Source organism: Corvus cornix, chromosome 18 (assembly GCF_000738735.6).
Source record: "Corvus cornix cornix isolate S_Up_H32 chromosome 18, ASM73873v5, whole genome shotgun sequence".
In the NCBI taxonomy this organism is placed as follows: domain Eukaryota; kingdom Metazoa; phylum Chordata; class Aves; order Passeriformes; family Corvidae; genus Corvus; species Corvus cornix.
Window position 1 is genome coordinate 9,057,892 of NC_046347.1, and position 23,734 is coordinate 9,081,625.

Here is a 23,734-nt window from a genome sequence, read left to right on the forward strand (position 1 = left end):
TTGCAATAATCTATAAAATACAAAGAGGACGAGAACTGAGCAGAGATCACAAACCTTATGAACTTTATGCTTTACAGCAGGTGGGGATTAATCACAAGTGATTTATTTTCTGTAACACCATTTAACTATAAAACATCACCACCAATAAATCCAGAGAAGTACCTCGACCTGCCCAATGAAACAGGCTCTCATGGAATAACAGAATGGTTTGGGTTGGGTGATTAATCAGCAGCATTAAATTGCATGTATGGATTATTTCCCTAATCAACCTGATTCACAGTTACGTATGATCTGGCAAAGCCAAGGCTTATATCCAATAACATTATCAAATGTTTCATTAGAAACACCACCAAATCCATGTCAAACACATTACTTTATTTGTCTAGGATGATGTGTCCTATAAGGTACAAAAAAGTACTCTTCAGTTTGCCACAATTTGTTAAAAACAGCAATCTATTGCCTACAGGTAGGAAAGATTTAAATCATGTCAATATGGATTTAGGTATGAATAAATAGTACAGAAATGCTGAGAAGTTGGGATGAGATGCAGGATATGTCCCAGTGCTGTTAAAGGTGAGATTCTTCCTTGTCGCATTAAAACACACTGCTTACAATATGCAGCATCTTTTTAAAATGTCAAAGGACAACATAACCTAAATGCAACTACTCTTCTTTGACTTTCAGAAGCATAAATGGATTGTTTCCACACTGAACAATTAGTAATTTTCACAGATAGTTTAAATGACAACATTTGTATGTACAAAAACACATGGGTTTTTAGTAGATAAAATCCCCCCAGAAGAACCTGAACACCTGAGCTGGAAGTGTAAGAAAGGGTGGTCAGTAGCAACATCTTTTTAAGAAAAAATAACAGAGGAGGTTCTTGCATAGCAAGGTGTGAGGTTAAACCCAAAAGGAGCTTATCCATAAATCAGGTAAATCCCAGACCACTGTAGAACAGAAGTTGACTGTGAGTTAGTGCAAGAGCTGGTCAGGTGGGTGAGGAGCTGCAGGGAAACCAGGGCTGGGAACTACAGACAGGTACCAGAGCAAGTCAGTCACACACAGCAAAAGAAAAGCCTCCTCATCTGCAATTTGCATCTTCTTGGACTCCAGTTCATCCCTCAGGGCAGCACTGCTCCCACAGGGAACACTGGGGCAGCCCAGGAGGCTCCCAGGGACGCAACTACAGGTGGTGCTCAGCATTCCCAGAGCACTTGGCAAAGATCACTGAGCTCCAGTGGGCAGGGACACCTCACAGACACCTCTTACCCTGTCACAGCTGGAACAGTCATTGTGGCACCACTGTGGGAATGTTTCATTGGGATAACGGGACTGGAACACGATCGGGTCCCACTCCCTGGCCATTCCCACCCCTGTTCCTTGCAATCCCTACACTCCTGCACAGATCCCCAAAGTGTCACATACACGTGTCAGCGCACACTCAAACACACCTACGGCTGTGGGGAGAACAATGATCTCCATTTATTTTGTTTCATATACATCCATATTTTGAATTTTAATACAAAAGAAAAAAAATTAGAATCTGACAAATGTTTACAAACAAGATACCTTCAAATAGATTTTACTCAGTTCAGTCTGGTGCAGAGTAAATGACAAATTGTACTGTTTGTTATATTCAAGGCAACAGAGTCTGTAGTCCATGACCACTCAGCCCAACTTTTATGCAAGCTTGTTTTAATCTACCATGAATGATAAACTCCTTGTTGATTCCCAGTCCTGTGTATGTGCACATGTGTACATAGCAGCTCCTTTCATAGAAAGAAAAGACATCTAGAGGTCTTCTTGTACTTTTACCTACAGGAATCATGTTAAGATACAGAATGGATTACATGGAACCGGGGCTGGATTTTATAAGAAAAAATAATTAGCTGACAAATGAGGGCAGCAATAAAAAAGCGTCTTTTTTGCAACAATAAATAAATACAGTCAAAGTTTTCTGTGTGGACTTTAAACCAGCTTCTTCACTGAAGAACAGACGTGGCATTTCCATGGAGTTAAATGTGACCCCATTTACTGTATCTTTTTTCTTTCTCTCTTTCTCCTTCAACAAAACAAAGTTTTCCTGCTTCTGCCACAATAGTACAACAACTTGATCTTGACAAGAAAGTGGTGCTGCTGATTTTTATTTCTTTGTCCTTTGGACAAAATAAGCCAAGAATATAATTTGACTGTTGTGACCAATAAAAACGCAGTTTACATCAAGTCTTGTCAGGATAACCTGACTAAAAACATCTGGCTCCTTAATTAAAAATTGTCAGACAACCAGATCCTTGCTCGTGTGTTTGGTTAACACGCTGAACTCTAAGAAGCTGTAGACTGCAGTTTGTTGTTATGGGACCTGCAGAATACAGAAGAAAGTGAAGAATTAAGCACCCTTCAATTTGGAGAACACAGTTGCTGCAAGGTGTTGCCAAAAATAAATCATAATGAGGGAATTACCACCATGTTGCTTCCATTTATTTTTTTCCCCTTCAGAAATAAAAAAGGACACTTAAAATAATTTTTTCTCTGAATTTTAAGCCTATTTTCTCCTCCAGAATTCAAATATTTCGGTACTTGTAAAATACAGTGTGTCACTGGAATATTCCAAAATGCCTGAAATCAGTTTTACTCACATATTTACGTAATAGTAGTCCATTGAAAGGAAAGCAAAAAGACATTTTTAGTTGTAAATATTTATAATAAGGTCTACTTTGCTTAAATTTATTCAAGAAGTCTTTGGATTAACTTAAAAGAAAAAAAACTGAACAGGCATGTTAAAGTCACATTTTTGCTAAGCAGAGTTCAGCAAAACTCCTCTTTGACATTCACAGTTTTATTAGTGACTTAAACAATAAAATACAAGGTCTCCATGATGAATTTTTCATTTTTCTCAATACAGTATTTGAGGAACGGAACAATTTTTTGTTAATACAGTGATGTTCACCACTGTGACTGCTGGCAACAAAAACATTTACTTTTTAGACAAATGACCTGGATTTTTAGGGCAGTTTAATGTCATTGAATTGTACAATAAAAGAAAGTGACCCCAACATCCAGTTCTGATTCCAGTTAAAAAGTTCAGACTAAAGATATCACAATCTGCAAGAAAAGAAAGAAGACGGATGGTATAAATGAAAAACAATAACAAATAAAATGCAGCAATGAAATCAGCGTGCAAGCACAGTGAGTGCTGGGGACCCAGCTAATGGCAGTGACAGAAACATGGGTTGAAAACTACCTGATAAAAATTATTATTACAGTATTGAACTGGAAAGAAAAATGCATATTCTTTTCCAGGAATGTCTGTATCTATGTCTACATCAGCCCTTCTTCAGAAAAAATAATTTTAAAAGAAAGTTTAATTTTAAAAGGTAAATTTTGAATTATGTTTCATTTTCTGTCTCCTACTTTAAACCTTACTTATTCCCTCCGTTTCAAAGGTGGTAAGTTATAAAAAGATGAGAGAAGGTGTAACACTGAAGTATTTTAATTTCTTTCATTTGATTATAAGCTTCACAGCAGGATTGTCTCTTATTAGCATGAGAAGTATTTACTGCAGAGTAGAACATCAGCACAACTCAGACACAGTATTTGTCCTGATCAGTAATTACTCTCATTAAGTTTTCTGCAGCAATGAGTTGAAGTATCATTCAAATTTTGCAAATTTATGATACCACCCGAATTTTTTACAACTCCTTTTGAATAAACATTCCAAAGTAACCTCCATAAAACCGTATTTAAACCTTAATTTGGACAAAATTTTCCAGGAAAGGCCACAGAGCAGCAAATTCCTCTATGAATGCAGGATAAGCTTAGAAAGGAGATTTCAGGGGCCAATGCAACATCTGTGGTTAGGAACACTCCAGCTTACCTGCTTGCCTTAAATCCTTTTAGTTTCTGTACAAAGAAGGACTCGAGAACTTCTGCACACTGGTAAAAAGGGGAGTCACTTGGATTGTAGTAACGGCAGTTATCAAAAATTTTGGTCATGTCTGCCACAAACTCCGTGACCTTTTTGTAGTAGCGTTTCAGGATTCTTTCTTCCATGGTTGCAAGGTCTTCAAAGAAACCAAATATTATTTAAATGAGACACTTTCATTCTCAACAGAAATCTACATTGTCAAGACTGTGGGAAACAAAGCATTATCCAGGTTAGAGGCTTTTCCAGGAATGCTGGTTGTGACTGGTGACACCAGTAGGTCTCCCTCAGAAGCGACACTTAGGCATGAATATGTTGTGTGCAGCTAAATTCAATAAAATGCAAGAATCACAATGACCAGGGAAAACCTTTGCAAGGAGCTCCCTGCTTTTTCTGAAGAAATGAAGGGAAGGTCAGACAACCAAGATTCAGGTACCATGTACATGTAACAGCCATCACCTCCTGACTATTTTTTGAATTCCTGCCTTGCTTTGAACAAACTATCAATTCTCATGGGCATATGCACATTACACATGGCACAGATGAAAGATTTCAAGTGCAGGGTCATGCAAAATTCCAGAGCTCTCATCCTTACTGACCAGACACATTAAGGAGACAGGAATGGTGATACGAACAGTAATTGTCCCATTTTAATCCACATATCAATTAAAAACAGGGAGAGGAACAAAACCTGTCAAATACAAATATAGCTGTGTAAATGTCTCGTGGCACTTTTAGCCAGAAAAACAACTATCTGCCCTTGAAAAATGTCCTTAAGGTGCTTATTTTGAGATACCAGTAATGCCCGAATGTGTGCAAACTGCAGATGGGTCTGGATTACCTGATGTATTTTACTAAGATTTACTTGTATACTTAGAGGCGCCTTTTCCTCCTACTTAAGTCAGAAAGGGCTAAATGCACTTCTGTTTACTCCACTAGCAGTATCGTAATTTGAGCTTTCCTTATAAACTTTAACCCATCCACCATGGAATAGGAATTGTTCAGCATTGTCATAACAGTCCAAAACTTGGAACAGAAAAGGACACAATTTCTAAACAAAATACTGTTTTCAGTCAACATACCACAACATTTTGCCAAGATACTAAACTGAACTTTCCTATTTCTAGGATGAGTAAGGAGTAGGTGAGAAAGCTCTAATGACACACTGGCTCTCATTTAGAGATATGAAAAGGTATTGGTTCAATACTGGAAGGAAAGGAATAACATTCCCAACACCATTTCTGCCAGGAGATAGATTTTCTCAAGAAATTTCACATCCAAGTGCTTATCCAGTTTTAACTGGTGAGCTCTAAGAAGATTAGAGTAAAGCACTGTAAAGCTGCAGCATCTCCCTTTCAACTTCGCCCACATTCACAATATCTGAATGCATTTTGTTCCTGCAGCTTTAAAGATAAATTACACATAAAACAAAATTTACTATTACTATCAAGTCATATGAAGATAATTTTAAACTCCATCTTAAGGTGCACGTCATGCTTCCATAGCATCACATCCTGCTCAGCCTCTGGAGGAGAAGCTCATGCACAAAGACAGAAAAAAATTGTCCTCTTTAAATGAAGAAATTTAAAAACATGAGTTCTATCCTATTGCTGCATTGACTTCCACATTTCATCTGTAAGACAGGCAGTTATTTAGGGTGAAGGAGTCAGCCTAGAAGTAGATAAAACAGCCTTCATGAACTTCTGAATGTATCAGTGAGAAATCACAGTGTTTCATCTGCCTAACCTGTGAATTTTGCAAAATATGGCTGGAACTGGTCAGCAGGAAATTAACTTGTTATTCCAAAGCCCAAACCCACTCACTCAGGCTGTTCTCACCAACACTTACCCATTGGTTCTTTGATGACACCATAATAATCTGGTGCATCATTGGGATCTACTGGTTCTAAGAACGGCCACGCCATTTTGTGAGCCTGGCAGGGAAACAGGAGAGAATTAAAATATAAAATCGAGTTAAACTAGGTACTATTAATAGGTAAATATTTTCGTCCTTTTATCTGTTGGGGTCTGGAGTTGAATTTCAGGAAGAAGTGCAGCATTATATGAAAAAGGAACCAGTTCTCATCTGATGACTGGGTAAAGTTTTAAATGCCAGTGACCCAGTAGTTCAGCTTCAAAACAGGAAACTGTGAAATTCAGACATAACAGGATACTGTTCTGAACAGGCTGCATGGAAAAGTATGGAATGAATTTACTGAGAGTGCTTTCTAGTACCCTAAAATTAATATGCTTTTATAAATGTATGCAAAATACAGGACAATGCAAATTATTACTTAGAGGATTTCTGTTACCACAGTTTTAAGAATTGTACCAGAATTCTTAAAAAGTCTTTAGAGTTGTAGCAGAAAAAGCCTATTTGGGAGTGACAGAGAAACCAGAAATATACTGTATTGTTGGACAGTGACATATTCTTATTATCAAGATGCCATCATTTACATGCTGATAATGACCCCCTATGAGAACACTCCTGAAATCTGGTAACTCTCAAAGTACAGAAGTATAGATCACAACCCTCAGAAAACTGATCTGGGAACAGAACATGGCACTTTTCATACCCTGTGCAGTTGGGCTCCCACTTTGCCTTTTGGGATTCTAAATCTGCTTCCTTTAAAAGCCTTTCATTGAAGGGATTATTTAGTTTCACCCACTCAGGAGTGGTGATTTACTAATTATTGTAAATATTCCTCAGGACAATAATGCCAAGCAAGTTTGCAGCTGACACAGTGCCAAAGCTTTGCTATTCCCTCAAATCTCAGAGCTACTAAAGAGAAATCAAAACCCTCCTCCCAGACCCACTGGGTTTGTCACACTCCCTGATGCTGCCACCCTTCTCCTCACCTGCAAGGAGCGCAGGACCCTCCTCAACCCTTCATAGTCTTTATCTGTGAGTGGACTGAGCACAGTCATGGCATCCTCTGTGGACTGGCACTGTGGACACACGTACTCATCAATGAGATCTGCCTCGCTCTGCAGGATGCCCACGCAGCGCCCGTGGTACCAGTTCTGACATCGGTCACAGCCAATGTAAAATCTGCAAGAGCCAAACCAAATGTCAGTGGCTTCAACTATTTCAAGTCCAGGTTACATTTAAACCCATAAACCTGCCATCACCTGCACACAAGCAGATACTTGGCATGATTAAAGACAACAGGTAACGTCAGATTTCAGAGTGACAAATTCTACTCCAACTGTTTTTGTATTTACAGACCATTTCAAAACACGTTCCTAAATTTTACACTTTCAAGCAATCAAGATTTCAAAAATCATTCCTCTGCTTTAGATGAAAGGAACAGTGTAAAGCCAGAAGTCTCACCCAGCCAGTATCCAAACCAATTCAAGATGCATTTTGCACAAACTGGACTACAACTACGGCTTGTTTCACTCTGTACAAGCACTTTTCATATGGAAGCTTCAGTCTTGTAACTGAACACGGAGTATTCTACGACACAAAGCCTTACAGTAAAAGATGTATATAATTCACATATATATAATCATATACCAACCATATACCCCCCTACTAAAATTATGTTCTCCAGCCAGATCAGATTAAAGCACAAAAAAACCCACTAAATACAGCATTTGTCTTTTAGTCTTTCTAACCATCCCCTGTTAAAGAAAATAAAATTAAAAAAGAAAATAAATCCCAATTAAAGTACATGGTGTCTTGGTAGTTTGTTGTTAAAAATAAAAACCACAATACATTTTGACCACCCTGAGAAAGTTCACTTTTCCTAAACATTTACTGAACAGAAACATCTGGGAGGGGGAGACAATTACTGAAAAGCAATTTGTATTACGAATGAATACAATATATGCAGAATAACTAGTTGTTTACTCTTTGCAAGGAACAGGAAAGCACAGTCAGAGCAGTTTTGCTACCTAGACATGGAATAAGAGGTTCTTATCCGAACTCACTGCGACTCATCATAAGGTGTTCTGCAGATACAGTACAACTCCTCACTGCTGCCCTCTTGTGCCCGTTTACACTCATTACAGATGTACACATCCATTTTCTTAGCCTCCTTTTCTGTGATTCCAACACATTCTCCATGATACCAGTTAGTACAAAGATCACAGCCAATATAGAACCTAAAAGTGTTCACAATGAAAATGACAATGTAATTGTCATTTCAAATGGCATGGAACTTTTCCCTGCATTTCTCTCTGATGCACTTGCTGCTGGGCTACTTTCTGTCTCAGCTTCCCTGCTCCCTAACCTTACAAACTAACATCTCATGCTGCAGCTAGACTGGCAGTAAGGTCACTTGGGTCAATTTAAATTGACAGTTCATCAAAATGCACATGTATTGATATGTACATATTAATATGTAACCAGACATGACAAAACTATGGGCTGAAAATCTACTGTCTTCAATGTGTGTGTGAAAAACTGTCAAAGGCACAAAAAGACAAGGCCAAAGAAAAAAGGTTTACATTTTCAAAATTGCAGCTCAAAAGCCACTGAAACATTTCCTTAAAGTTTGAAAATGTAGGTCTCAGTTAATTTAAAAAACAAAAGCAAAGCGCAAACACCAGCTAGGAGTTACGAGTACACTACAAGAACATGCAACCAGCAGTGTGTAGGTACATCTTGGTGTAACATGATACGAAAGAAAACAGGGTCAGGGCATGACTGTCAATTTTAAATCTTGGAGTTTTTTTTTGAGGGGGATGTGCACTGAAATCTGATAATAAACTACTTAAAACTGCGACAAAGTGGAATTTTGACTGAATAACGCCTCCTCTCAGACACAGCTGTGTGACGGAACCAGGTATGGTATGACACAAAGTGAAGGGAACCAGGGACAGAATCATGGGAATGGGACCTTGCACAGAATGATGTGACGAAACTGTAAAATATTATGCCAGGATGTTTGTAACTCGTGTATGGATCTCTCAGAACACACCTATGACCAGTGACAACCAGATGGGCAACACTCACATCCATTCTCTCTGCCTAAGCAAAAGCAAGCAGACTCGGAACCTCCATCCTCCTGGATTTTGGAGACCTCAACCCCCTGCCAGGTGCTGCCGTAGGAATTCCTGCCACCCTGTCAGCCTGCAGGCAACACCCTGGGGCGTTGCACCAGCAGGGCAGTAGCTACCCCATGTTCCACAGGAAGCATCTCTGATTTCCTGGGCCTCTGCACACATCCTGCACACTCAGATCCTGCTTTTTCTCTTGTTTTCAGTCAGGCAAATCCTAAAATAAATATCACACAACCCCATTTCCATAAAGAATGGCTAGACATAGATTCTGACAACTATAAGGAACTCAGCCTGTGCCCTGTTCCCAAGAGAGGCCGTGTCTGGTCCTGGTGATGTGGAAGCACATTTGCATCCAGGTGTAGGTGCTAAGCCTTGCCACTGGAATGTGGAGCAGGTGCCACATTATGCTTTAAAAGATAGATTGGAATCTAAGCAGGAATCTTGGAAAGATATCCTTACTGACCATCCTTGAAAACAGTATTAGCAAATCCCTATAACCCTGGAGTATCATGAATGAGAAATAAATGTAATAGTTTTGCAATAAAATACACAGCACAAAACAACTTAAAAGGCTTTACTAAATCCAAAGAAACACACAGGGTATTCATAAAATACCACAAACTGGCTTTTCAAGTAGCACACCTATCTTTTCTCAAGTAGAAAAGAGACACCAGCATAAAGAGGAAAAGTATCCAATGCCTACATATACATATATGAAAAAATAAAAAAATTCTCAGAAAACTGTTTCAAAACTTGACTAATTCCAAATAGCAAAAGGATTATGTACTTCAACAGTATAGTCATCATTTGTAGGAATATCAAATACAAGATTCACAAAAAGCAAAGCAGCAGAGCTCTGTCATATTGCTAAGGATACTACTGAGTTATTAACATTTCATTTTCTTGGAAGCACAGTTCTCAATTCAAGCTACCAAAATTCACTCTATGACCACTAGAGTCAACACAAAGAGTTAGTCTGACAATCAAATCCCTTTGCTCACTCACTAACTCCAGATGCAGTAACACACAGACCTCTGGTATCACAGCCAGAGAACAGGGTCCCTCCTAAGTACGCTGGATAACAGAAAACCTCATACAGACACGAAGTTAAGTGAGGCTGGGGACATCCCTCAGAGGTGACAGTGACATAACAGCCAGAGCATCACTCTGCTCTTCCTGCAGCACTGGCAGTCCAGGGAGCAGCCCCATTTCCCACGCTGAAGTAATAGTGCAATGGTCAGAGTTACTCAAAACCTCAAGATCTCAACTTTATTAAAAAAACATAATTAAACCCCAAAAAAGGCTAGAAGGAACCAAGAGGTCTCCTAGTCCTGGCCCTAAACTTGAAATGAAGAACCATGACCCATGGAGTAAATGCATCACTCCAGATCTATGGTTTTCCTGTTACCAGCCCTTAAAGTACCACCAAATGGTACCAGTTCGTATTTTTGGGTATTGTTGCTTACTTGGAATTGGTCTGAAGTCAGACTTACTGTACATACATCTCTGCACAGCTCTCAGATGTTAACCATTACTAACTACTGCTGTTAGTCACCTCTACCTTAAGGAGGAACATGTAACACTATCCCCTGGAATCCACTGGATTCTCCACTCCAGCACTTACAGCATTTCTTCACAAGCTCTGTACATAACATAAATACTTTTTCCTCATTCACAGTCAGAATCAAACTACAGAGAACTGCAGTTTTCACTTTGTCAAATGCTTAAATATTGATTTTTATCAACCCTGGAATGCAAATAATAACACATGGAAACCATTTCTCCCTGAAACATTGTCCAAAGTGAACTGCAGTCCAGTGACTCAGAGCCCCCTTTACTGGGTACTGCCTTACAAAAAAAAGTCATTTATTGGAAGACGGTACCAAAGCTATTTCTGAAAAACATCAGCTACTTATTAAAAAGAAATTGCTCAAACCAAATTGTCACTTGCTTCTGAGGCAGAGGCAAAACAGCAAAAGAAAGAGTAACAGAGCGGAGGGAAAAAAAAGAAAAGAGTATGTGCATATGAGACAGGAAGGTCACACAATGGAGACATGCAAACGAGTAAATATAAACCACACACAGTAACAGTATCAATCGAGTATGTTAATATTTGTAACTGCTAGTGGAAAATAGAGACTTTATTCTCTATACCCTAGTGATCACTGCAATAACCTGCCACTACCTCCACTTCTAGCACTACCTGGCACTAAGAGCTGACACTAAACCTAAAGCTAAGGACATGCAGGAGGGGCTATGGCATCGTTACTCACTTGGACTCGTCGTAAGGCGTTTTACAGATGCAATAAAGCTTTGTGTCCTTCTTCGTTTCCTTTGAGGTAGTAGAAATCATTTTCTTTTTCTTGGACTTGGAAGCCGAGGAATCCTTCTCCTCCTCTCGTTTCCTCTTCTGGGAGGAGACTGGCATGGGGACAGTGGTGGAGGAGGAGGAGGTGATGCTGGCTGCCGGTGGCTGTGGTGGTGCTGGTGGCACTGGTGGTGGGGCAGCAGCGGCCATGGCTGCAGCTGCAGATGCAGCAGCTGCTGCCTGGGCTCTTTCTTTTTCTTTCTTAATTTTAGTCAAGTCTTTCTTTAGCTCCTCCTGAAGTGTATTAAATGAATAAATAGAGGGAGGCACTTCATATGATAACTGCAAGACAGGGTTACAATCTATGCAAAAATCCCCATGCTTAACCAGAAGAAAATAATTAAATCCACTCAAATATGCATTTCTTTCATGTTCTCAACCTACAATTCACATAATATTAAGGGATGACACACTTGGGCTACAGTGGCCCACTGGCTGTAACTTATCAGAAGCTGTTTCATGAAAGCAGGTAATTTCAGTCCAGAAGAAAACCAAGAGGCCCTCAAAGGACATATGAGTAGCTTTGCAGAGATCCACAACCGCAGCTTCTTCCTGTAAATTCCCTTAAAATCTCACTGAGCAAACAGACAAAGATTAACACAGAAATGTTCTCCCCAGCTTAACATCAAATTAGCCTTTGAGACTCTGTCCTTACCTGCACTTCAATCTGTAGATCTTTGTCCAGAAGTGCTCTTTTTTTCAGTATTTCAGCTTTCAGCTGTTCTTTATGCTTGAAAAGCAGAGCTGAGAGCTTGGTTGCGTTCTGTTTGCTCCGCTTCTGCTCCACGCTCTCTTCTCGCTTCCGTTTCTTAGCTGCCTGTTTTTCTTCTTTGTCTATCTTATCCAGAATATATTTCATCACTTGGTTGCACACAATCATTCTGGGGAAGGAATAAAGGAAAAGGGCATTGTGCTGAGCTGCCTGTTTATTCCCAGTTGAGAATGCAGAATCAATTCTCCAGTCGCTGCAAGCTCATTATTATATTTCCTAAGATGTAAAAGGTAAATTTAGCAACACACAGTGCTTCCACTCCTGCTTATTTACTAGAACACTGCTGGGAGAGATCAAGTCCCTTGTTAGGCTCAAGAGGGCCAGTCCCAATTTCACTTAAATGATCTGAGTACTAATTGTTCCTCCCCTCCCCCATCCAACTCCCAAAGCTTTGGCTTTAGTAGGATGAAGAGACGTTTTCACTCAATTCAGTTTCCACAATTTGTTTCAAAGAGCTGGATTTTCATTCTGATATAAGATGAAAGTGAGTTGGAAGCCTGTAATTTCTTTTAAAACAGACATTTCTACGTTCCAGTGACCACCAAATACTACCAAGATTTTGTGTTTTGGCGTAAGGACTGACAAATACTTTTCATTGTATAGAATTCACTATTAACAGTTCCCAATTTCTCCACTAATGACAGCTCAAGATTAGTTTTTCATCTACTTGTTGTACATTCAACTATAAATCTATTTTCCTGCTCACTTGTTCTGCACCTTCCATTTATTTTGCTTTATATATAAATTAGAAAATGAATGTATTTTGGTTCTTCTGAATTTACTTTTCCCTTCTCTATTCTTTTCCAAAACCACTAGAAAACCAAATGCTTCTCCTTGCCAGAGTGACCATGTAAAACAACTCCCATTGAGCTGAGAGGAAACAGCAGAATAGCAATGGCCAGGACAAGCAGCTGCTGGCAACTCTGTGGTCTCGGACATTTTGTCCTTTGACAGACAGATGAATTTTGATGACAAATGTAATATGTAGATAAATATTTGTAGGGCCATACAATTTTGTTTAGCTTGCTCTTCTATATCTACTTGATTCAGTCTGTTTTTTTCACAGACTAAAGGTCCCCACCTTGTATTTTTGAAGAAGAATAAATCAGTGAGATGGAAAGGCAGCTGCACCATGAACCAAGCTAGCTAGAACTATACTTTTTATCTTTCTCTTAAGTTGGACTTTTGTCAGTCGAAACACCTATTTGGCTGTCTGACACTATGAAATGAAGAGCATATCCAACACATCTTTTTCTTTATGCAACTGTGAACAGTAAAGGAGTGGCACCCAGGGACAGTGTTGTAATCAACTGAGCCTGTGATCTGATGATCCAAATTTTTTAAAATATGATCTTCTTTTTCTTAGTATCTGACACACACTTGTGATTATCTAATTAGAGCAACTGTATGTGTGAAAAGGAGTCAAAATAACCCCATGAAAAATGACAAACATTTCAAATTTCTGTTTAGCAGCTTCAAGCATAAAATCTCTCCGTTTGTCAATCTGTCTTCCAACTCTTCAGCTCCTTCTGTAGAGTGGGATGTGCAGGAACAAGAATGGAAACACATGGCCATGATAAAGGACAAACAAAACCCAGGCTTTTTTTGCAGCAGAGCCATTAATTCTCCATTCTGTGCTCCTTTAAGGATGGTTTTTACTTGAGTTTAAGAACTGTGGCCAGCTTCAAACACAATATGTAATATTACTTAAAAAACATATGATCAAAATAAAATTGAGATTATACTAATGCAATAAAGATCATTATGAAACTTACTTCTAAATGTTACTCTAACCAATTTAAAATAGCAACACTTCTTTAACCAGGTTTTTACAAACCAGCATTTCATTATGATACCATTAAAAGATGTAATAAATGAAAAACTTGACATCTACAGATGCACTGTGATGCACATTCACCTCTGATTTTCTTCCCTCTCAGCTGGAGTCAATGTCTTCTTCTGTTTCAAATGTTCTATGACAGCATTCTGCTTCACAACCACCTGTAGGATGATACAGATTTCAAAATACAACACGAAAACTTTAGCCAGTATTTCACAGCATTATGGGCAGAACCAGGACATTTCTTAAGTTAAAGAAAAAGTTGAAGTGCCATTTATTTCACTGAGTTACAAAATAAAGCTGATTTTATCAGGGAAGCAGTGCTGGTTTAAAACAATTATTTGAAAATTGAAAAAGAATTTGAAAATGAATACCACCACCCCCAGAGCAGGACAGTTTGCTTATGTCAGGTTTAAATCCAGGGACTAAATGTAAGTTGACTGTATTTCCTCAGTGACTGGTTGTTTTAAAAATGGTAAGAGTCTTATAACATGTATTTTTTAAGCCCTGCAGCCATCCAACAGCATCCCATTTCAGATACCTCTGTGGAACCTCAGTTTTCAGGTAATGAAAGTACTGCACATGTGTTCTCTCCATCAGCTCTCCTAGCTCTGACCTATCTTTCCTGAATTGAGAATAGAGACAGATTTGTCCCAGCAGCTAGTGGTAAACAGAATCAAGGTGACAGAAGAATGCAAACATGGTACAAGTGACTTGATGTGCTGAATTAACTTGGAATGTGTCATTAAATTGCCAACAGCAATTGTGCACTATCTTTGAAAGAATCAAATTAACTGCCTATCAAATGTATTAACATTGTTAACAACAACAGGCATTTCAAACTGTATTTCTTTCAATACTTACTTCAGTAAGTGTTAATTTCCTTCTGTTAACTTTACCTGTTTCTGGATAATGTCACTTTGATTAGAAGCCTGAAGGGTGTGCTCATGTTTAATTTCTATCTGTTGCTGCTTTTTCTTCTGTTGCTGCTCCCTGAGCTGCTGAACTCTGTGCAGCTGCTCCTGAACACTAGCTGTTTGCACTGTCACCACACTGGCAATCTGCTGAGCCTGCACTGGGCTACCGTGCTGGATCTCAAGAGGTAACTGAAGCCTGATCTGCGGCACGCTGCCCTGCTGGGCTTGTATCTGAGCCACAGCATGGGGCTGCAGCTGAGAGAGGATTTCCACTTGCAGCTGAAGCTGAGGCAATTCAGTAACACTTGTTGGAGGCTGCTGAAGGTGCAGCTGAGGATGAGCTGGGCACTGCACAGGAACCTGATTTAAACTTTGAGGGTTTAAACTTGCAAGGGTTGAGCCTGAGGTCTGAACCTGAGGCTGGGATTGCTGCAGCCCAGCTGGAATTTGTATGGGAGCATGGGGCCACATCGGACTGGGTTGTCGGGTTGGAGTCTGCACCTGAGCTGGATGCTGAGCCTGGGCTGGGGACTGGCCTGGGGGCAGGCCCGCAGGCGGCGGCTGCATCAGGCCTGGCGCTGGAGAGAGTCCCCGAGCCTGGGCTGGAGACTGAGCTGGAGATTTGGACGGCTGAGCTTCGGGGGGCGCCGCAGAGTCACCGGAGACTTCGGGCTGGCTCAGGGCCTCGGGCTGAGCACCCTGGGGCTGCGCCCCCACGGGCTGCGCAGGGGCCGAGCTGGGCTGGCCCTGGGGCTGCCCCTGCCCCGCGGGCACAGCCGGTGCTGGTGGCGCCTGCAGAGCCGGCTTCAGTTCCCCTGCAGCTGAGAAGAACACAAACGAGGATTCCATTAATTGTAAATGGCAGGGCTATGAGCCTTACTAACTCAAACCCTCTGGAACTACTGCAAAGCTCTATGCAGCAACTCAACAGACTCTGCAACACACTTCCAACAAATTTACTGCACTAACAGACCACCTCCAGCTGCATAAATACTCCCATGCAATTGAAATGGAAGCTTTTTTCCTGCTGAACAGAACAGTGCTTACCCGAGGCTGAAGTAGAAACCGTGGTTGTAGTTGTGCTAGCTGTAGTAGCAGCTGCTGGTAGTGGGGTGAACAGAAATCTCTGAATTGTACCATTTGGCATAGCTGCTTGCATAAGCTGTTGTCCTGGACCAGGTATTACAGTCACACCCTGAGGGATTAACTGTAACTGACCAGTAGTTTGACCTTGTCCCTGAATTACCACAGTTAAACCTTGACTGCCACCCTAAAAAAAAGTTAATATTGATGTATTAGTGACACGATTCTTAGACAGACTTTGCTGAAAATCAGAATAATGAGGGGTTTAGATTTCAAAATTCAATATTTTTATCACATACCGTACTCCTAAAATCTAAAACTAGCATCTGAGATAATAAAATACTCTTTCAACAATTCTATCGCCCCAGATGACTAGGGTGGAGTTACACATTTTGTGAACGAACAGAACACAATACAAAACCTGTGAGTCTTTGGTGTAGAAACTCACAGAATGGTTTAGGCTGGGAGGGAACTTAAAGCTCACCCAGTTCCACCCACACCTTCCACTGTCCCAGGCTGCTCCAAGCCCCGTCCAACCTGGCCTTGGACACTTCCAGGGATGGGGCAGCCACAGCTTCTCTGGGCACCCTGCACCAGGGCCTCCCCACCCTCACAGGGAAGAATTTCCTCCCAGTATCTAATCTAAACCTACCCTCCCCCTTCAGCTTGAACTCCAAGTCTTGTTCCACCTACAAAAAACCTTATCTGGCAACCAGCAGTCTGTACATTGCAATAATTTATATGTATTATTTATAGTTTGAAGAATAGATATTGTGGTAAATCACAGAAATGTACTTGGACCCAAAAATTGACTCTAAACTTATTTTTTGCCAACAGACCTTCATGATCTGAGCAGAAGTTTTAAGAACTTTTTCCTCCTCTGCTCAAAGATACTGCAACTTTTCCTCTGAGATTCTGGATAGCATGAATGAAAACTAAATCTTCACATCAAATCAAAAGACAAGGAATCAACATTATGATCTGAATGTCTACAAAATAGGCCATACAGAATAATTATGTCCCTTACTGCTATTAAAGACTTCTTTTTCCATACTGCTGAACACTCCTGATGCCAGATACCTTACTGGGAAATACAACAGGAAGTGGGAGTTAAAACTTTACTATTAAAACGACTTACTTTGTAGTTACTATTTATTTTATTTATTTACTATTTAGGCTGCTTTCAGTCTGTAATTATGCCAATGGTCATCCTAAATGAAGCCAGACACATAAATTTAAGGGCACAGGCACTACACTGCTGAAATCCAAAGGCTGGATGGGTGTTAGCACACTTCCACACCCAGGACTGTCCAGTGCTTTACCTGTCCTTGTGTGAGCTGCGTGAGCTGGGCCATTGTCAGCTTCACCTGGCCCTGCTGAGGGCGAGGGGGCGGTGCTGGGGTCTGTGGCTGAACTTGTTGAGGGGCTGCTCCAGAGCTTGTGATGGTTTTCTGCCCAGTGCTGGAAGAAGCTGTGCTGGTACTAGAAACTGCTGTTGAGACAGGCTGACCCCTGATTATTTGAGTCACCACTTGCTGTGTCTGACCTGGAAGAGAAGAATTTGAGCTAAGAAACATGTTTTGAGCTTTTTAACCATAAGCACAGGAAACCTCCAAGTCACAAATTGCAGTGGGGTGTGATAGTGATCAGACAGGTGAAGCAAACACTGCAGTTTGCACATAAATTTTCTTTACAAACCATTTATGTGATTGACTGAAAAATGTCTGCAAAATGTTTTCTATTTTAAGGTTGCATGCATATGGAATACTTCAAACATTTAGCTTCTCTTTATGAAAAAACCAACAAAAAGGGAGGCTTTCTCAATGCACAATTACTCTATATGTTTTTAGGGTTTTTCAGTTTTTCTTTTTTTTTCCCCAGAATGAATGGACTTAAAATTAAGTACTACCTTTCCCAGTGTCAGTGATGAACAACACTGACAAAGCCTCCAGCCAACACATCCAAGAGCCAAAAAAGGCGTTAGTTAAAAGTCAAGCATCAAAATGAGGGATTTTTGCATTGGGACACAATGATACACAAGGAATTAATGAAGAAACAAACCATGGATTTCACACTGGGAATTTAAATATTAAAGTGAACCTACTGGCTGGCAGAATACCTTGTTGCACCACTACAGGTGTTCGAATGATGGTCTTGCCAAGGGTTGACTGCTGCAGTGGTGTCCGGATCACTGTCATCCCGGGGCGCAGCGGTGTACCCTGCACTACCTGTGCACACCAAAGAGGAGACCATGTGTAAACTTAGGGAAAAAGCCCCTGAAATATGCCCTGAATTATTTTCCTTGTGTGTTTTAATTTTCCCAATTGGAGGGAACTGTTGTACCTCTTTGGAATAAAGGACCCATACACACCATTGCTGAGAGGAGCCAAAAACATTGAAAAGTGATTAGCCAGAAGTTTTACTATCTGCCAGTAACTTAAAATCTATGCACCCACTTTTTTTTTTGAGTTAAATAACCAGAAAAACATCTTACTTGTGAAGTGCTTGTTGTTCCTAGCGTCCCTGTGGTGTTTGGCCTAATGGTTACAGTTGCTGTCCTTGGCTGGAATGAAGTAAAGGTTTGACTTGCACCTGTAGTTGATGGAATGATACCCAATACCTTTTGCTGAACTTGAACCACACCTAATTAAAGAAAAATTGAGCATTCATTAATGACATAATGGCCAGCAAAATAGGTAACTGCAACTCCAGGGTGGCATTTAGAACTCAGTCTCCAGGTTTCTAGAATGCCTTTGAGCCTTTCAACACGTCTTGGGAGAGCCTTTGTCATATTGTAAAAAGAAGCAGCATCATACTTTATCAGTAGTCCAGCTTCAAGTAGTTTAAATAGTCCATTTTAAGTTAGGAAACAGATATTTTAGAAAAGGTTAAGGAAAGTATGAACTTCGCTAATATCAGTTTGATGGTAACTGCAAAGTCCTTGCATTGACAGGGTGCCACAAATTAGTGTTATACAACCATTAAAAGCTATAATCTGATTAATTTCAAATGTAGAGAACAGTTTAAACACCTTTCACCTACAACATGTGGTGCTGAAGAAAACAGGCAACGCTTCTCCTGTCACCTAAGAAATTTCAATACAAAATCTGCAGCCTTCATGACTTGCTCAAATGCTAAATATGATGGAGACAGAGAATTGGGCTTTTCTGTTCAACATACATTCACAAATCTCAAAATATTAAGTCCTCTTCTTGAGGCAAGAATCAAAAATGCTAATCTTAGTCTGGAGCCATACTCCTCATCAGTGAAGAGCAGCTGTAGGCATTAATATTTTTGTGAAGAAAGTTGCTTTGTTGATTTAGATAACAAAAAAAAAGCATGCTTCATTCCACATTGTTCAAAATAAAGCTCCTAATTTTGTGCTAGGAAATGCAGAATAATTTATAGGCAAAATCTTGCATTTTTTCCCTTCCAGACACAAATATGTAACACAGGGGGAACAAGCTGTGGAAACTTGTATTTATATATATATATAAAATATTTTTCCCCCTTCAAGTCGCAGTTTACTTCACTGGGAAAATAGTGTCAAAGGAGAATTAAGCAGCAAGCTGGAATACAATTTTTATTCAGTTCCCTTTGCCCTACCTCCTTGAGTTGATGGCACATTGACGGCAACAATCTTGCTGTTTGCAGGGAGTGGCAGCTTAGTTATCACTTTCCCTGCCATCGTTACTGGGCTGCCTGAGAGCTGGAAGGTCTGCCCTGTGCTGGCAATGGTTGTGGCTGAGGTGGCAGCTGTGCTAGTGGCTATTGAGGCACACAGAACAGGCAGGTTTAGAGCAGAATAATTAGTCAATGAAATGACTGTTTTTCAAGTATGAAACAGCAAACTACAGGATTACTTTTACATTTTTGTTTTTTTTGAATGTGTCATGCTTTCTTTGGTAAAGATTCTTTTTTTGGAAACAGTATGTTACACCATAAAATGCTTTAATGAATGATTACTAGTACAAAAACTGTAAGTAATGAATGAGACAAGTCAGAAATGAGACTTCCTACCAAATCAAAACAAGTGAAAACTAGACAGGTATAATCTCAGAAATGTCCTTCTGGCACAGCAGGAGTTAAGAGCAAAGATAACGAGAAATGTAATAATGCTGCATATTTGGAGGAGATGTGATGTGTATATAGAATGTGATGTATACACAGGATGAACTCCAGCACATGTTCCTTCCATGACAAATGGCTCCTTACCTGTTGAAGATTGGCCTTGTTTAACCCAAGTAGCAAAAGTTTGATGGAAATTCTTGTTCTGTTGGAATGTTACTGTAGCTGGAGAACCCACTTTAGTGGTGAGTACTACTTTGGTTCCCGTGGGGACAGGGCCTGTCAGAGGGCCCACCATGACTTTCTGTGGTGTGGAGACTGTGGTTGCAGGGCTGCTGGCTGTGGTGGCTGCAGGGACCACACCTCCTGCAGGGATCTGCTTCTGCTGTTCCAGCCGTTTCTATGGAATTTAGAAAAAAAAAATGGAATAAAGGGATAATTAGTATTTTCAGATTTTGCAACATAAACATTGTCTCTACCCAGTATTGAGAGAAAAAGGCCTCTGGTAGGATTTTAGTTTAAATTGTAGAGGATTGAAGAATAGGCTCCTTGACCTCCAGAACTAAAAATATGCTTAGAATACACAGCCAGAAATTTTCATTTATAGCAACTTTAAAAACCTTATCAGTTTATGTTAATTTCACTCCACATTTTACTTAAAAAAAAAAAAAACCCTCAACATATTAATTTGTCTCAGATTAATCAGAAAGATTAGAAAAAAAATCGAAGAATTTCCATCTATATTTGGCTTTGACCATGTGCATACATCTAGGTCAGTAATTGGTATATCATCATCAACACAGAGTTTACTATTAGCATTCCTAAATTTAGAGCTTCCTGCACTGAGATCCTGCCAGTAACCGAAAAAACCAGACTTTCATTCTGCTTCACCATTGAGAATGCAATTTTAAAAAATATTCTTTTAAATGTAAATCCAGTTTGCAGCCTGCTTAAAAAAATTAGGTTCAAAATCCCTTACCTTACCTAGTGACCTTCTGTGCTGTAACTGTTGAAAAGGCACATTTCATCTAGAGAGCCCCTTTGTGAAGGGATTGTATCAGTAGGCTCTTCTAAAATTCTGTCAACTAATCTAACATTTTTTCCTATGTTACTGGAATTATCTCTGTATTTATTTAATTTGAATTCCAGCACTATAGTAATGCCCACAAATCAGAAGCACTCATTCACTACTTGGGTTTTTGTCAGGGAAGATGAAATGAAAAAGGAGTAAGTTGGGAAAAAGCACTGTTCTTAATAATGTATGTGAAATACCAACATGGCATCGGGTTTCCTAAGGGCATACATTTATATATAAATACATACACATATCTACATAAATTTAAATAAAATTATTAATGGGCTTAACTCAGAAAAGATAGAATAAAATCAAAAGATTTGAGTGAAGCATGAAATGCAGTTGTATTCCCAAGTCAGCTGTATTCCAAGGCAGCTTTCCATTACACATAGAACACTGAGGACCTCACCTGGAAATGGGTGCTTCCCAGCCTTCTTTTAAAATGGAAACAAACTACACCTTTCTAAAGCGTTATAAATGACGTGGGGGGAAAAAAAGGCAATCCAGAACAAACCTTTGCTTTAACCCTGTTTCAAAATAACAAATGTACACAGTGGCAGCAGCATTGTTTGATGGCTTAATTTGCAGTTGGCGCTATTTGAGAAATGGTGTAAGCAAGGGATAAGTTCATTTCCCAGCCTGTGATGCATGTGGTGAGCAGTGCAGTTGCTGACTGGTGGGACAACCAACAGCTCCCCACCTGCTGGGCAGCCAAACGTTGGTGTTTTAGCTGAGCCTCCAATTGGGCCTTGAATTCCTCTGCCTTCTTCTGTTCACTAACCTTAGCCTGTTGTTCAACTGCCTGTGCCTTTTCCTTCTCCACCCTGCCAAAGACACAACCAAAAGTAAGTTATACCACCACATAAAATCCAACCATCAAACTGCATTCGTTTCTATCGAATTTAATTGCTCTCATAAGAGCAACTGTTGAGACAGAAGATCATTGAAAAACTGGTCACGGCTTTAAAAATATTTCAAAATAAACTACTGAAGTTGCATGCAACATCCCTGAAACATCCTGATGCTAAACTACTGCAACATCTTACAGGAAACTATTAATCAAAACTGGAATTTATAATTACATCTGAGACTGCAAGGAACCCACGTAATAACATATATTTAAAATTATTCTTTCCAAGAGATTCAAAAATCTTGTTCCAACTCTAAGCATGTGATACTGAAAATATGCACCTTATGACTTGAATATTCTCAGGCTCAATTTACTTGTGCACAGTTATTTTCTTTGGATTATAGAAGTATTTAACAAATACTGTATAAAGTCATGCCAAAAGCAGCCTAAAGCCTTTCCATGAATTACAGTAGTAGCCTTTTAGCATATAATAGTGGTTAGTTCATAAGCATGGAAAAATTAACATAGTATTAGTTCTAACAAATCTGAAATATCTGCATACCTTAGTTTTGGTACCAGCAAATAGTTAAGCTTTATAACTTTAAGCTTGACTATCATTAACAAAAGGCCCAGTAAAAATACAACATGGATGTGTTTTTAGTGATCAGAGTGACCAAGTTCGTGTTCTCTAGGGGGAACTTTTATTTAACAATCATACAAATTAAGACTACTTTCTTTAAAAGTTCACTTGAGTTTGTTTACCTTTCAGCAAATGCCCTGATCTCCCACAGTTCCAATTCCTCCTCTGCTACCCAAGTTTCCATTATAACAGGGCCTGTTTGCTTGGGTGTTTCTGGCCTTTTTGGCCTGAGGGCACTTGATCGAAGTCCCTTCCTCTGGGGTGTTGGAGTTTCTTTAGAGAACAGTCAAAACACACACATTAAGCTATACTGTAAAATGAAATTGAAGTGTAAACCAAGATTAAGAGATTTCAGTCCCATTTTATAAACAGGAAGGCCTTTCAGCTTCAGATAAATCATGTCCATTTGTTAAATGCAGTATTTGTTTCCCGGTAGGTAAATGAGTCGTTCAGGCAAGCTGCATTTGCTCCCTTGATGGTTTGAATTAGCATAAAGATACAGCTACCTTAGATCTAGATTATCTTACCTCAGGATTACAGGGAGGGGGGAAATGTCTAAACAAACGAACAAACAAACAAACCAACCAACCTTTTGGAGCCTCTGGAACACCAATGGGACAAATGATTTTTCTTATACAGTACTCTGACCGGATCCCATACGGACCAACATCTCTCCGCTTGATTATTTCTGTTGTTGTAATTTCAGTTTCAGTTGTTTCTGCAACAAATGAGTCCCAGTACATTAATAAAAGAAACAAATAAAGCTATATCTCTAATCAACCCAACATACTCAAGGCAAAGAAACAGCAAACAAAATTCAAATGCCACAGCTGACAGCAAGCCTTTATAGAAATGTTTTGAGGGAGTGAAATACTCAGAATTTACAGCAAAAGCTTTTGCAAAGAAATTTAAAATAACAATACCTGTCCTTGTGGTTCCTCCCCCAGGTGGAGCTTTTGCTGCCATATCATCCCACTTGAGACATGCCCACAATAATCTCAACATCAGGCTCACTCCAGCCAAAGATTTGACTGTTTGGAGTCGATACCTAATGACAGAAAATGACTTATATTTTAAAATCAACTTAAAATACCCAACCAAACCATCAGGACAAAGGTTTTCCATTCTACTTTTACTGAACAATATAAAAAACTGAATCATAAATAGCAAAATTTGCATGTTTGGGC

General features: G+C 39.7%; 1 protein-coding gene across 11 annotated transcripts in view; it reads right to left on the reverse strand.

Moving 5' to 3' along the window:
• Positions 1-354: 354 nt before the first annotated feature.
• BPTF (bromodomain PHD finger transcription factor) overlaps positions 355-23,734 on the reverse strand; it is a 53,980-nt gene continuing 30,600 nt past the window's right edge. For 3 of the 11 annotated variants that reach the window (XM_039562561.1, XM_039562557.1, XM_039562554.1), the window contains 19 exons: positions 23,471-23,595; positions 23,137-23,265; positions 22,670-22,820; positions 21,758-21,881; positions 20,130-20,382; positions 19,521-19,682; positions 18,409-18,557; positions 18,019-18,142; positions 17,237-17,460; positions 15,879-16,101; positions 15,333-15,652; positions 13,993-14,075; positions 11,958-12,183; positions 11,208-11,536; positions 7,861-8,034; positions 6,784-6,976; positions 5,774-5,858; positions 3,878-4,064; positions 355-2,362 (listed from right to left, as the gene is read on the reverse strand). In XM_039562561.1, the coding sequence (XP_039418495.1) occupies positions 2,326-2,362; positions 3,878-4,064; positions 5,774-5,858; positions 6,784-6,976; positions 7,861-8,034; positions 11,208-11,536; positions 11,958-12,183; positions 13,993-14,075; positions 15,333-15,652; positions 15,879-16,101; positions 17,237-17,460; positions 18,019-18,142; positions 18,409-18,557; positions 19,521-19,682; positions 20,130-20,382; positions 21,758-21,881; positions 22,670-22,820; positions 23,137-23,265; positions 23,471-23,595 (3,298 nt within the window). In that variant the 3' untranslated portion in view covers positions 355-2,325. Of the gene's footprint in view, positions 2,363-2,483; positions 3,106-3,877; positions 4,065-5,773; positions 5,859-6,783; positions 6,977-7,860; positions 8,035-11,207; positions 11,537-11,957; positions 12,184-13,992; positions 14,076-15,332; positions 15,653-15,878; positions 16,102-17,236; positions 17,461-18,018; positions 18,143-18,408; positions 18,558-19,520; positions 19,683-20,129; positions 20,383-21,757; positions 21,882-22,669; positions 22,821-23,136; positions 23,266-23,470; positions 23,596-23,734 lie in introns of those variants that run through there. The other 8 variants (XM_039562555.1, XM_039562558.1, XM_039562556.1 and 5 more) reach the window with 8 other exon arrangements.